Source organism: Cyprinodon tularosa, unplaced genomic scaffold (assembly GCF_016077235.1).
Source record: "Cyprinodon tularosa strain WSP-4 unplaced genomic scaffold, ASM1607723v1 ctg70, whole genome shotgun sequence".
In the NCBI taxonomy this organism is placed as follows: Eukaryota; Metazoa; Chordata; class Actinopteri; order Cyprinodontiformes; family Cyprinodontidae; genus Cyprinodon; species Cyprinodon tularosa.
Window position 1 is genome coordinate 4,922,379 of NW_024039452.1, and position 14,679 is coordinate 4,937,057.

General features: G+C 42.9%; 1 protein-coding gene across 2 annotated transcripts in view; it reads right to left on the reverse strand.

The window, feature by feature from the left end:
• The window catches only part of rap1gds1 (RAP1, GTP-GDP dissociation stimulator 1), a 48,292-nt gene that overhangs the window by 23,524 nt on the left and 10,089 nt on the right, over positions 1 to 14,679 (reverse strand). Inside the window, exons 4-5 of one of the 2 annotated variants that reach the window (XM_038268471.1) lie at positions 14,413 to 14,538; positions 4,341 to 4,487 (exon numbers count right to left, since the gene is read on the reverse strand). In XM_038268471.1, coding sequence (XP_038124399.1) covers positions 4,341 to 4,487; positions 14,413 to 14,538 — 273 coding nt within the window. The remainder of the gene's footprint in view (positions 1 to 4,340; positions 4,488 to 14,412; positions 14,539 to 14,679) is intronic. The other variant, XM_038268472.1, reaches the window with a different exon arrangement.

Genomic DNA, 14,679 nt, shown 5'->3' on the forward strand with positions numbered 1-14,679 from the left:
AGATGCAGGGGAAACCGTATCTGATGGGGAAACGCAGCTCGACGTAACACCAGTATTTCCATCTAGAAAGCGCTGTTTTGCTGCTGGAGTCCTCCTCACTCTCCATCCTCCCCTCTCTCATGATGCGCGCACGAGTCCTATCATGAAAAACTTTAATATAACATCGGCAACAGAAAAAATAACTTTTAACTTTATACTCTGAGCTCTGTGAGCGCTAACCTGGAAGCTGCTGCCGCGGTGCATGCTGGGATAGCTGTGTCTCAAGAATGGACAAGTCTGCTCTGATGCATGCTGGGTAATGAGGGAGGGGCGAGAACAACATCCAGGGACTTTGTCCTTTCCCTGTCTGCTGTTCTTATGAATTGGAACAGTACTAGGGCTGAGGCTGATGACGTTTCATAAAAACACGAGCCCATGAGAACGGACAAGTACACATATTGAGAAACAGTCTTAAAGAAGCCAAACACAATCTACCAAACTGGACAGAACCGGTTCTGTAACTCCTGGAAAAGTGGATTCCTACGCCTGAGGAAGGGCTCCATTAAAACGGGAGCCGGTTGTACGAAGCAAACAGATTTATGGTGATGATCTAGATCCAGTTTAAGCTTAGATCACTTCCAACTTATTGTTTTATGTGGTATCTCAAATAAGATTATTTCCTCCCTGAGCTGTTTCAATTTGAATAAACTTAAAGAGATTAAACCAGAAGGATTCGAACAGAAACCAATGAGGAGGCTTTGAGTCAAAAGCATCTTTTCCACTGAAAATAACGCGTTTAAGCGTGTTTTTCAAACATTGGTCGACTCGCTAACAATTGGCATTTGGCTCCCATTCCACTGGCAAAGCAAAAGCATGCTGGCAGTTGCCTGGCCTCTGTGCCCCCCCACGGCTGCGTGTCTGGTAACCTTATAACGCTGGGTTAGCTGTGATGATGTCACCAGTGAGACAGATATCAGGAAAGTAAACAATGGAAAGAAGCCAGGATGTAGCCAGAGCGTAGTCAGTGAACTTTATTGTTTTGCTCCATTATTTGTCGGATTTCCTCTGACCAGAGCTGCTCCATGTTTTTGCTAAATGGTGTCTGGCTCTGGTTCCCACAGCATGCCTATGACCACTCCTCTGGAACTGTTTATTAACGCCTGAATTAACTTAAAATGTTGACGGCAAAATATGTTCAATTTTATTATCCTGGTGCCCGCGGTTTGTTAGCCTGGGTGCCATTCCGAACTTAGTCCCGCCCACAAGGTTTGAGGTCAGGAAGTTCGGTCTGGCATTGCTCCATAGTAGCGCGAGTATAATCGCCCCCCCTCTGACGATCCAATCAAATTGTCAGGGTGGGCTTTATACGATGATGGACAGATGATCAACAGTAATGTAATCAACCACGTGACCAAAGCGCGCTTGGGTGACAACAAGAATGGCTGCCGCTGGAGAGTTGAGGTGTGTAGATTCTGCTATTAGGTCTGTTCTAGAAGATATCGACAGCAAATTAATTTTAAAAGAGGAACAGAGAAACGCGATCAAGGCTCATCTTCTTATTCTAGGCGTGCAACTGCACGCTTTGATTTTTGTTGACAACAACTATGCGTCGCTTAACATACGTCACGCACTCCGTTGCTCTTATTGGTTGTGGGTCTATCCAATTGAGTGCAGAGGCATTTTTTTTCCTGGTTCATTCGAAACGCCCCATAATCACAGCTCTATGGAGCAGTATCAGACTCATATTCTGACTAGAATTGAGTCGGACTACGTCAGGCTAGCGGTTTGTACCACATACCTGAAAATGCTAACATATACTTGCCTGAGGCAGCTGCTCCTGGGGATTCCCAGGAACAGCACAACGGGGGGGTATGTGGGCGTCTGAGCGGGAAACAGTGTTGCCAACTCAGCGACTTTGTCGCTATATTTAGCGACTTTTCAGACCCCTCCAGCGACTTTTTTTCAAAAAAGCGATTAGCGACAAATCTGGCGACTTTTTACGGTGTCACTGGCGGCTTTTGGAGATTCTTACGTGAAAGCATGTATCGTTCCTACTCTTGTCCTCCAGCGGTAGCTGCTGCCGTGGGGCGCCTCCCCTATCCCGACCCCGTTCTCCCGCTCCCGCAGGAGTCCCTCTCAGCGCTGCAGTCAGAGCCACAGGATGTTTACCCTCAGCGTCCAGACTGCAAATGGAGCGCGCATCCGGCGGGATTAACGGCGCAAATCGATCACGCGGTGCCGCTCCGCCCTGACTTACATTCAAGGCAGGAGCGAGCGGGATGTAAATGTAAAATGTTATATGGTCTAAAATAAATAACTGAATTTGAAATATTTTATCTTAAAATAAATAACAGCATTTGATTCACACAGCCACAGTCAGTCACCTAATCACCTTGTCCATTGTGTTTTCCTCTCTAAGATTAACATTGATCTGCTGGTGAGAATCAGTCTAAACTGTACAGTCAAAAATACAGAAAAGAGGGAATCAAACCCTGAAAAAAAGTAGCTCTATATATTGTTTAGTAAAGTGAGTAAAAACACTATTATATAGTGTTTTTACTCACTTTTTGTCTTTCTGTAATGACATTATTTCTCCCACAGCATTAATAACATGCACATCACTTCCTGTGGCAGATTATGCAAACTAGGTGATGACGTCATTTAGCGACTTCTAGCGACTTTTAGCACAGCCAATAGCTACTTTCCTTACTGAGGAGTTGGCAACACTGGATGGTAATCTGGATGAACTGACTGCACAGACCATGTTTTCAGGTGGACTTTCTCACTTCAACATAGATTCAAACAAATTTTTACCCGCTGATCAGAGCTAATATAGCAAAGTCGCCCTCTGGCATTGAACACAGGAGCAGCAGAAGCATCTGGACACACTTTACTGAACGTCTGACCTTAATGTGGACAAGCAGCAGAAAGGAAGCAGCAGCGTTTTTACTGCTCAAAGCGTGTGCGGTGTGAACGTAGCTTTACTCTCCATCTGAACTGCATACAATACAAACAAATGCTAACAAAACTTCCTGATTTCATTAATTATATTAGATATTATTATATAGAGTTATTTCTAGCGGCTAATTTCTTGAATGCATTCGTCTGGTCCTCATGTGAGAGAAAAGCTAATACCACAGCAGGAATGCAGAGTGGGACAGCAAAGAAACAGAAGCACTGCAGTGCAGAAGGAGGAAAACGCAGCAGGATGTCTGCTTTTCGCCCTAAAGGGATGAACCATGAAGTAGGTGCAAGAGGTTTTAAGATGATCTGACTGAAGTAGCCCCAAATACAAGGCAGCACATGGTGGTATCACAGAGAGGCGGTGGGGGAGGTAAAACCTCTTCCAGCTGGAAAACAAACCCGTTTGTTTTAGGCTCCATGAATGAGTCACTTAAAATCAGGGATAGATCCATTTCACAAAATTCAGAAGTAAACTGTTTAGTAAGCAAACTCCCTTCACAGCTTGGTGATACCAAGCAGCGCTGAGGAGACTTAAATGGTTGGTTTATGCTTGATGCATAGATCTATGCTTTGCATGGAACACTGAAGACAAAGTAACATGGTAATGTAGGCTTGAGTTCATTATCTGACGCATGCATATACACACCAGGAACCTGGAAACTTAAAAAATACTGAATTACAAAAAACATTTAAAAAACAAACATGTTTCATTGATATATATACAAAAATGAATATTAGGAACTGTATTTATCAAACATTATACTGGGCAAGTAAAAATTGTTTCTGGGCAAAATAAATGTGAAAGTCACTTGCCCAAAGGGCAAGTGGTAAAAATCCTTAACCTCAACCCCTGAGATTGATGTTTAAAAAGGAACTGAAGGGGACCAGCCAAGGGAAGCGGGGAAATTTTGAGTTGGCTACTTCTTGTAAATAAAGCTTTTGCCGATTCTGATTTAACTGCTACTGGTTCTGGGAATAAAAACGGATTAAAAACGGATCCAAGAGGCAGGGCTCCACGCCATGCTGGCCATTTAGCTTCACAACAGGGTGATAGACGGTCAGACTGATGCTCCCTGGAGCCATGTTACCAGAATAGCTAACAAGCTCTGTAACTGATGAGGACGTTCTAGCAGCTGAGTCACACTAGAAAATCCCAGCTGGCTAAGAACCCGGGAGGAAGGCAGATAATGTTAATGATGGCAGATTACCTCAGAGAAGATGATGGAAAAGCAAGAGGATGCGACAGAGAGAAAGGGATCAGATGAGACTGAACCAGAGAAGTACAGATTTTACTTCAACATCTACTGTCTGTGTAGGAGACAGAGGACGCCCACTGATTAGTTGAGATGAGTTAAAAAAGGAAAGAAAATAAAAACTCAGGGGGAGATGGTCATTACCATTATCATTGCTATAGTTCATCAGCATGCCACAAAAGACAGTCAAGAGCCTCGCATTTTCAGGGTTGGTATTTTGGGAGAGGGATTTAATGTGTTCAGCTACTATCTGAGCCCCTCCTGCCAGGTCAACAGCATTCCTGCCCTCATCTGAAAAACAAAGAGGCCAGGACAAAAAATATGTATATGGATATATATCAACCACAAAGCAAAGTAAAAAATAAATAAATAAACACAACTGGGAAGAAAAAAAAAGGATGAACACAGAGCTGACAGCTTACAAAGCAGTGACAGTAAAATATGGCGTCACAGTTATTTCAAAACGCCAGCGAGAAAAATAAACATAGTCGCACGCATGTTAAAATATTTCTGCGCATAGTTTATCTACAACCGCAAGAGAAAAAGATCACACATGCGCGAGAAACTGCCCCTCCGTGAGGAGAAAAAATATATATAAAATCGCACTCCGCGCAAGCTAGCTCCTCCCACGCGCCAGCCTATGACTGACAGCTCATCATCAACGGACGTTTGCGGTAAGTGGCAAGCGTCAGTCAAAGGCTTCCCGTTCTTCGCGTATGATCGCATCTTCAAGGCCCATTTAGAAGGCTTAAAGCTGATTTATACTCAGAAACCAGGTCGCTGCATGTGTGTTGCAGTGAATGCAAATGCACCTCCGCCTCCTCCGCAGTCACTCTGCTGCACCTCTTCCAAATTGTAGGTGACCGCAGACAGGAGTAACCTGACTCCGCCAGATGGATTTGCTCCGCATATCCATCTGGAAACCTTCCGTAGAAGTAATTTTGGGAAGGGGCGAAAATACTGGTTAGCTGATTGGCCTATGTTGGTGATAGACGGGCCAAATAAACCAATCAGATCAATGAAACATATGACGAAACAGAGCAACGACGAAGAGGAGCCAATTGATACATCAAACTCTTGCTAAAACCAGTCGGGAGAAGAGCAAAAACATCTTTTCCTCTGAGAAAAGCCTCCAGAGCAGTGTTTTGCTCTTCTTTCAGTGAAGAAATACTCTGTAATTGCGATAAAACTTGCTCGATAGCCACGCTAATGCTAGTTTCATCGGCTGAAGCCGCCATGTTCTTTAGACTGAACTGTGGCGCTTCTCGTTGCGTCATACCTCAACCCGCCTCAAAGCCAACGCTGATTGGACGTTCGTTTGGGGAACGGCTCCAAATTTTCTTCAACAGAGAGTCTCCATACTGATTAGCGAGTGAAACCTTGAAAGCTCGTGAGATCAGGATGGTCTCACGAGGCTAAGACAGGAGGCCTCTGATTGGTCAAATCTACATCCACTCTACACTATGCATATATCCTGTTTGGTACCTTACCGGCTTGTTTTGTTTGTATGACCGCCATTGTGGAAAACGACTCGTGAAGTTAGACCAACTAGAAGAGCGAGGTGCGCGAGAACTCTGGGACCCTTTTTCCACCTGGATACCCGCTCTTTTTTGCCCTCATGTCCCTCCGTTGTTGCACAAACTCGCCTCCACTTCCTCACCGCCTCGGCCGTATCTAGACCCACAGCTAGTTCCTGACTGTCCCTCTTGCGTTGTTGTGTGGAATAACATAGCGCAGACCACGCTTCAATATTGGGCATAAATCAAAAATATCTGCGATAAGCTCACTGCGACACACTGCTGCGGGAGGATAACCAGGCCTTTACAGAATAGGTTTGTCTCCGCCCAACCTGTCAAAACACAGCTTCCTTCACGCGGGGAGAAAATCAGTCTGAGGGCAGAGGTGCTTTCGAGAGCACAGCCACCGGACAGAAAATCGTGCGTGGGGTGAGCTCCCCAGTACATTCCCAAGCACAGCCTGGGAAGAGCTAGCTTGCGCGGAGAGCGATTTTCTCCTCTCGGAGTGGCAGTTTCTCACGCATGTGTGATTTTGCTGTGCGGTGGTAGATAAACCTAGCCTCGTGAGACCATCCTGATCTCGCGAGCTTTCAAGGTTTCACTCGCAGATCAGTCTGGAGACTCTCCGTTAAAGAAAATTTGGAGCCGTTCACCAAACGAACGTCCAATCAGCGTTGGCTTTGAGGCGGGTTGAGGTGTGACGCAACGAGAAGCGCCACAGTTCAGTCTAAAGAACATGGCGGCTTCAGCCGATGAAACTAGCGTTAGCGTGGCTATCGAGCCAGTTTTATCAGAATTACAGAGTATTTCTTCACTGAAAGAAGAGCAAAACACTGCTCTGGAGGCTTTTCTCAGAGGAAAAGATGTTTTTGCTCTTCTCCCAACCGGTTTCGGCAAGAGTTAGCCTGGCTTGTGGTTGTGTTTTCGTCGTCGCTCTGTTAGTACGTCATATGCTTTGTTGATCTGATTGGTTTATTCGGCCCGTCTATCACCAACATAGGCCAATCAGCTAACCAGTATTTTCGCCCTTTCCCAAAATTACTTCAACGGAAGGTTTCCAGATGGATATGCGGAGCAAAAAATTTTTTTTTGAGTTTTTACGGCATTGGTTGCTCGTTTTTTCAACAGTGGGCTGACAAGAAAGGGGGTATGAGAGAGGGGGAGAGACATGCGGAAAAGGACCACAGGTCGCATTCAAACTCGCGTCAGACGCGTCGAGGGCTAAGTCCTCCATAAATGGGTCGTGCGCGCTAACCGCTGTGCCACCTGCACACCCACACAGAACTAGTTTAACATACAATCAAGAATTTTTATTTTGCTGGCGAGCGTTTTGAAATAAATGTGACGCAAGAGTAAAATCCAAAAAAATGGGTACAGATATGATCACAGTACTGAAGAAATATGCCAAGAGCTCAACTCAGGAATGTTTGCTTCATTAGATTTGCTTGTTTTTCCTGAAACTCAGCAAAAACCTGTTCTACCACAACCTGTCTTGGTGACTAAAAGGCTTTTCTGACAACATCATCTAAATACCTAATTGTAAGAGTAAAAAAATCTTATTCCATTGGCAAATCATCTTATTTACCTTCTCAAATTAAGGTAGATGCACCTACTTTAAGATTTTTTTTCTTATTTCCAGATCATGTTTGTAGTGTAAACAAAAAAAAAGGCACAAGTGGGACATTTTAGTCACCAGTTCCACAGGAAATCAATCAACCTGCTGAAAAATAACACATAAAAGGGTAATAACGGGTAAATAGTTATCGCTTGATCAGTTTAAACGCTCAGTCTTCAGGGTTTTTCTACCTTGTAAAAGCTCTAGTGTCAGATTGAGAGGACATGTCTGGCTTTTTTTGAACAGTTGTGCAATATGACCAATCGTTGATCTTTAAAAAGCCTATTGGCACATACTAATTTCTCAGAACCAAAGGTTTCAAGTTACATACATTTAAAATTTTCTAAAATTATCTTATTGAAAAGCATCAAACAATTTAAAAATAAGTTCAAAGTTTCCTGCTTTTATTAAGCCTTTCAAAGTCAACTAAAGGCGTATATTTGATGAACTATTGCCTTCGTTATTAAAGAGGATTAATTTGTCATGAAATATTGTTGTTTTTCTTCCAACATGGAGGAAAGGACCTTGTCGTTACTACTAGGCAGCTCTTCTTAACTATTTTTACCCTGCAGTTTTGTTGCACAGTGCAAGTTCTCAGCTCACTTTGTTCTCACGCTGTGCGACCCGACACTCTGATGCGATCTACCTGCTCACACTGTACATCTAAAAACCAGGTGGGACTCAGCGAGACGGCGCTACTCGGACTCGTCTATCTGGAAGCCAAACAAGTAGAAGAGAAATATAAAGCTCACTAGAGTGAAACGCGCTGCCTTGGCAATTTGTGCAATTTTGTGCTGAATACCCCTAAAAAGAAAAGTCGACGATGTATTTGGACAAATACATGGCTGAGCAAACGTGGCTACTACGGTCTGTCAGTTTTACAGAAGGAACTCCATTTTAGTCATTGCACCCCCGCCATGATTCTGAAGAATCCTTATTTGCCCACTGAGCGATTTGCCCATGACGGATCACTGAAAATCAAAAATGTCTAATTTTTTCCCAGCCTCACGATTCCTGATTGGTAGTGAGAGGCTGATCGGCCCTTGCTACCCACCTGTACAATACGCTCGATCGAGCTGAAAGTCGGGCTGATCGAAAAATTCTCGCACGACTGGAAAGTCGCCTTGAAAAGGGCAAAAACAAATCGCACAGTTTTTAGATGGATGTTGCCAATTTGACTATATAACTGCATCACACTATATGTTGTACTTAGCCTCTTTAAGCCGGGCATACATTGTACGAGTTTTTGCCCTTTTCAGGTCAATTTTCCAGTCATTCAAGAATTTTTTTGGATCGGGCCAAAATTCGGCCTCATGGAGCGTCCTGCGTTGTTTAGCATATAGCTCATAACGAGGGGCGATCAGCCTTTCATGACCATGTCCCGATCAGGAATTGTAAGGCTGGGAGAAAATCAGACATGTTGGAAATTCAGTCAGCCTTCGTAAGGTATTCTTGGGTAAATCCTGCTGTTGAAGCAGAGCTACGAGCAGATTTACCAGGACCTTGCGCACTGCGCATGTGCAAACAAAGGAGTTCTTCTTCTTCTTCCAGATTGTCCGACCAGCGTCATCTTGCGGTGCCAAGTCCGACGTGCGGTTTTTGGATGTGCAGCGCGAGCAGGTACCCAGATCACCGGAGCATTGGGTCGTACAGTGTAAGAAAATACAGCGTGCGCTGTGTAATTTTACACCCTGTGAATTCATCGTACAGTTTGAGCAGTAGCTAGTTCCAAAATATCGTACTTAGACAAAAAAAAAAAAAAAAAAGCTGCTGTCACTGGGTTTAGATTGGCAGCTGAAAGAGCCAATTTATCTAAAGTTTGAGCAGACATGATCGTGCTCTACCCTATTTCGCCATTAACTGATAGTAGAAAGTGAGCCTTTGTTTCTAGAAACAAAGAAAGTAGAGCACATCAGCCCGGTTCTGAAGTCCTTCCACTGGCTCCCTGTGGCTCAGAGAATCGACTTTAAAATCCTTTTGTTAGTCTCGAAATCCCTGAATAGATAAGCACCTCAATCAATAACAGATTTGTTGTCAGTGGATCAACTTCCCAGACCACTCAGGTCTTCTAGTTCCAGCTTACTCTGTCCACCCAAAACTAGAACCAAACGCGGAGAAGCAGCGTCTATGCTCCACTGATCTGGGATAAACTCTCAGGAGACTGGAAAAGAGCCGAAAGCCTTAGTTCTTTGAAGTCAAAGTTAAAAACCCATTAGTTTAGAGCTGCCTTTGACTGTTGGAAGTTAACCGTTAACTGAAGTTTAAGGTTTAGGTTCAACTGTTTATTTTCTTTTATGAATGTTCTTGCTTTTATTGTTGTTCTATTTTACCATCTAATTCATGTAAAGCACTTTGAATATCAATGTACTGGATTGTGCTATACAAATAAACTTGCCTTGCCAAGGCAGGCGCAGCGCAGCTAAGGTAGGTGCTTCCTGGTGTGTGTGGGTAATCACTTCAGTACATAAAACCGCGATGGCCCCTCATTTTCTTAACCTGACTCCGCCAGATGGATTTGCTCCGCATATCCATCTGGAAACCTTCCGTTGAAGTGAAGAGCGACGACGAAGAGGAGCTAATTGATGGATCAAACTCTTGCCGAAACCAGTCGGGAGAAGAGCAAAAACATATTTTCCTCTGAGAAAAGCCTCCAGAGCAGTGCTTTGCTCTTCTTTCAGTTAAGAAATACTCTGTAATTCCGATAAAACTTGCTCGATAGCCACGCTAACGCTAGTTTCATCGTCTGAAGCCGCCATGTTCTTTAGACTGAACGGTCGTGCTTCTCGTTGCGTCACACCTCAACCCGCCTCAAAGCCAACGCTGGTTGGACGTTCGTTTGGTGAACGGCTCCAAATTTTCTTTAACGGAGAGTCTCCAGACTGATCTGCGAGTGAAATCTTGAAAGCTCGCGAGATCAGGATGGTCTAACGAGGCTATAATTTTCTTCCCCAGAGAGCAAATTTCAGGCGGATTTCTCAGACAGTTAGTACTTGATTTTAATGAAGAAATGGCATTCCAACAGTTCAAGCTTCAAGTTGATTTTGCATAACACAATCCATTTAACAACATTGTTTTCTCTAAGCAACCTGCAGCATTCATAACACAGGCTTTGCTTTTATTAGGGATTCCAAGACGATTATGGTGGAAGCAATGAATCACCATTATGTTATGAACAGCTGTAGGAAAGGGTGAGACGCAGTCATGAGTCGGCTAATGAGTTTTATCTGAACCTTCTTTACTTTAAAGTGATTCCAACGAAATAATATTTCTGCATGATAATCTCAAGTTTAAAAATAAAGTAATAATCCATTTTCCTGTAAGAAACAAAATATAATGAATTAATCTCAGCTTCAATGAGTCAAGTCCAAATTATTCTGTTCAAATCGGTTCGGTGCCAAGTTGCCTGTAATGTGCTGAGAAGAAAGTGTTTGATCCTTTTTTTTTTTATGCTTCACTTATTTAAATTAACCCCGTTTATTGTTTCCCTGGAGTTTCTCCAGGATTATTCCTGTAAAACACAATAAGAAACATTAATTAATATCAAATCTAAAAATAATTGCTTCGTTTCCCGTTGATGTTCCGTTTGCCCGATGGCAACAGGTCAGAAAGTTCGTGCTCATATCCGTTGTCCATGTTGAGCATCAGGTCCTTTTGCTGGTCAACCGCCTTCAAATTAAAGGGTAACGTTTTCATCAGGAGTAGCTGCACAGTTGGATGGCCCAGCATGATGGAATTAAGAGATGTTAGTCTGTAGGGTGACTGGAGAAAGTTGGATGGCTGCAAACTGTGGTCCAACAGCATTTTATTACCACAGAGGTCAGCATAACAGGATGGTCATCACTTAGGCAGGATGTTTTGCTGTGTCATGACTGCGAAGGCCTTAAAGCATTGGGGTACGACAGCTTGACTGCAGGAGATGTCAATAATGTCAGGATATGTGGAAGTTGATCAATCGAGCTTGGATCACACATTCCAGGATGTCACTCCGGATCCGTTGGTCCTGTTTAAAGGGTTCAGACAATCGGCTGAATGGATTATAAAAGCTGGCAGGTAGAAGAGCAAAGGAGAGCCAAGGCTTTCCCTCATAGTTGGATTGTTGAAAAGCCAGAAAAGGCTGCAGGACGTTTCATGCTGAATAAGTACAGGAAGGAAGACAAACTGAGTTTGAATCCAGCGGCTGCATCCTCCGAAGGAAAGATTCATCTGCTGATTAGGTCATAGCGAGTGGCTGCGGCCAGTTTAGATTGGAAGACTTCTTGTTGCGTCTGTCGAATGCCCGTTTTGAAGGTACCCTTGGGTACCCCAATTTTCGAAACAAGCCGGCTGCTCCATGCTCAGAGGAAAAAGGGAAATGGCGCCTAACAGTGGTTTATATTGGAAATGCAGTTTAACATAATACCAGTATGTGGAAAGTTCTGTTTAAAATCAGGGTTCCTACAGCATAAGGTAAGTTAAATTCAAGACTTTTTAAGACTTTTTAATGCCACTTGAAATAAAAATTTAAGACCAAATTCACAAGAAACACAAGAAAAACCTGCTAGCAACAGCTTAACCCAAAGGTTTATTTTAGGGCTGCAACAACGAATCGATAAAATCGATAAAAATCGACTTTTAAAAGCGTTGGCAACGAATTTCATCATCGATTAGTTGTGTCGCGCGATTAATGCGTCATCCGCCGCCGTCGTCATTGCCCACGGGGCGCCTCTCCCATCCCAACCCTTTCTCCCGCGGCGCTCCCGCAGGAGTCCCTCTCAGCGCTGCAGTCAGAGCCGCACCTCCGCGTCCAGACTGCAAATGAAGCGCGCATGCGCCGGGATTGACGGCGCAAACTGATCACAGTAATTAAAATAGCCTGCGCTTTGTACAGTGAAAAAAGTCGTAACATGCAACTTTTGTAAAAACAAATGAACACGGAAGCACCACTGTTATGATGCAGCACCTGAAAAGAAAACACGCTGGAGCCTTCGATGGCAGTGAAGAGAGCTGATCAGCAGGGTGAGCGGCCATGTTTGTTTGGTTTTAAAGTGGGGAAACGTAACGTTAGTTTCTCAGGTAGCTCATCTGATGCTTTCCTTAGCTTGTTAGTAGGTTACAGACAGTGATGAGGTTGGCTACTTATTTTACTTTTAATTTCATTTGAATTAGCTTAAGCAGCGTTTATATTTACTTTATAAATAAATTCACTTGCAATTTATGAGGGCAAGGCTTTTAAAGTTTAAACCTTCTGGCAAAGATAAAGTAAAGAAGATCCTGCAATTTATGGAAGTAAAGCAGAATAAAATCCAGCAAGATCAGTAATATGTCAATTAATTATATGTCACATTCCCATGTAAATATCTGTCTTTGGAGGATGTGTTTTTTAGCACCCCTAGTTCTCTCATTTTTATTCCAAATACAATTTATAATTTGAATCACAGGGCTATTTTTATCTCTATGGTTCAGTATTTTCTCAAGTAGCAACTTTAACTGCTATACTTTCCTGTCTTAAAAGGCAGAACTCTTCTAGTCTAAAAAAACTCATTTGTTGAAATGGGGGGGCCTATTGTTTGAACCCCTTAGGGGCTTTTAAAAACAAAAATGTCTTTTTTTTGCACTTTATGAAACAAAGTAGCCTATATTTTGTGGATGTACAGCTACATTTCTCATGTAAGTTTGCGTAGTTTTAACACAAACATTTATTTTTCATATTGCACCAGTACAGTTAATGATCAACCTGTACTTGTGTGCTTGTTTGTTCTGTCTAAAATGTTTATTTTGGAATAAAGAGGTTAATATAAAAAATATTTTTTGTCCGATTCATCGATTAATCGAAAAAAAGAATCGGCCGATTCATCGATTTGTAAAATAATCGTTAGTTGCAGCCCTAGTGATAAGTGGAGGCGTTGCAGAGACAAGGGTGGAACTAAACTGAGAAATACCGGCTGTTTCTCTAACTTCATTTTGACGCTTTGTGTTTCGTGCTTCGCATGTGCGACTCCACGGCCTTAATTCCCATCGTTCTGAGCTTGAATCGCTTCTTGCACTAAATCCACTGAGCCTCATGTATGTTCCCTGGTTTTAGCCATGGAGAAAACTCTTGGCTGGAGACAATTTATGTTACATTTACACTTGCTCATATTTACCAGACAAAAACCGCAACAACGCTTTTATTGGTTCCGCTATCGGGACGGAACCAACAATGGCGAGCAGTTATTTTTATTTTTTTTATAATAAAAAAAAAATTGTCAATTTTAACGTTTTATTTAGATTACAAAAATAAATCTTAATAAAAATAATCCTATTTATGCTGTTTTAAAAATTAAGACCTATAAAAGACTGATTTAAGACATTTTAATACCAATTAAGGCCTTAGTTTTATTTTGAAGAATTCAATGCCTTTTAAGACTTTTTAAGGACCCGCGGGAACCCTGTTTTCTAGATATGAAGCACAATTATTAGACCAGTAATTTTTCTACCTTGATTCTTAAAAAAAACAGGATTTGTCCTCCATGATTATGAGGTTTCCGGAGCAGCCTTAAACGCATTAAATGTCCCGTCCTAAACAGACCCAAAGACCGTCTGTTTCCTTCTACCGGGGAGCAGCTGCTTCTTCTCTCGGCACGCACCAGAAAACCAGCCCTCTGCGAGAGCAAATGGCAGATCCCAGCAGATTCCAGATGACCGGCTCTTCATCATCTGACAGCTGTGATCAGAACACTGCAGCTAGATCAAAGTTGGCCATACGTCCCCGCAGCCTCTATAAATACCAACCTCGGGAGGAAATTCCTCCGACGGCTGCAGGTTTTAAAAGCAATCAGATTATCGTCAAAAGAACTGGAATTTAAATGTGTACAGCTTAATGCTGTAACACGTGACTGTTCACATTCTAGTTGGATTAATCTCTGCTGATGTAGATCTAATCTTTATGTTTTTTTTAGAAGAACCATTTCTACTGTGATTGGAAAAAAAAAAAAGTTAAAAACATTCAGCAAAAATCAATCTGAAGCTTATTGTTAACCAGCTTTTTCAGCCTTCTAGCCAGAGATTTCAAAACAAAATAATCCCCTGACTCGGCACCTTCGAAGCAAATCTAGCTCCTACTTACGGCTGTCATAACAGATGTTGCCGAGCGCTCGGCCGGTTTGCAGTAAAACCTCCTGGTCGGTGGAGTTTAGGAGCTGAACCAGAGGGGGGATGAGGCCGGCTTCCACGCAGGGACTCCTCATGAACTCTGCAGGAAAGGAAAGCGATGCATTTGGTCCAATTATTACACAGAAACATCAGCGTGGATGTTCCACATTCAGAGCGGAGACCGTAAATCCCCTGCAGGTGTCACGTTTCAAAATGTTCAGGATTTATCTGACAGATCAGC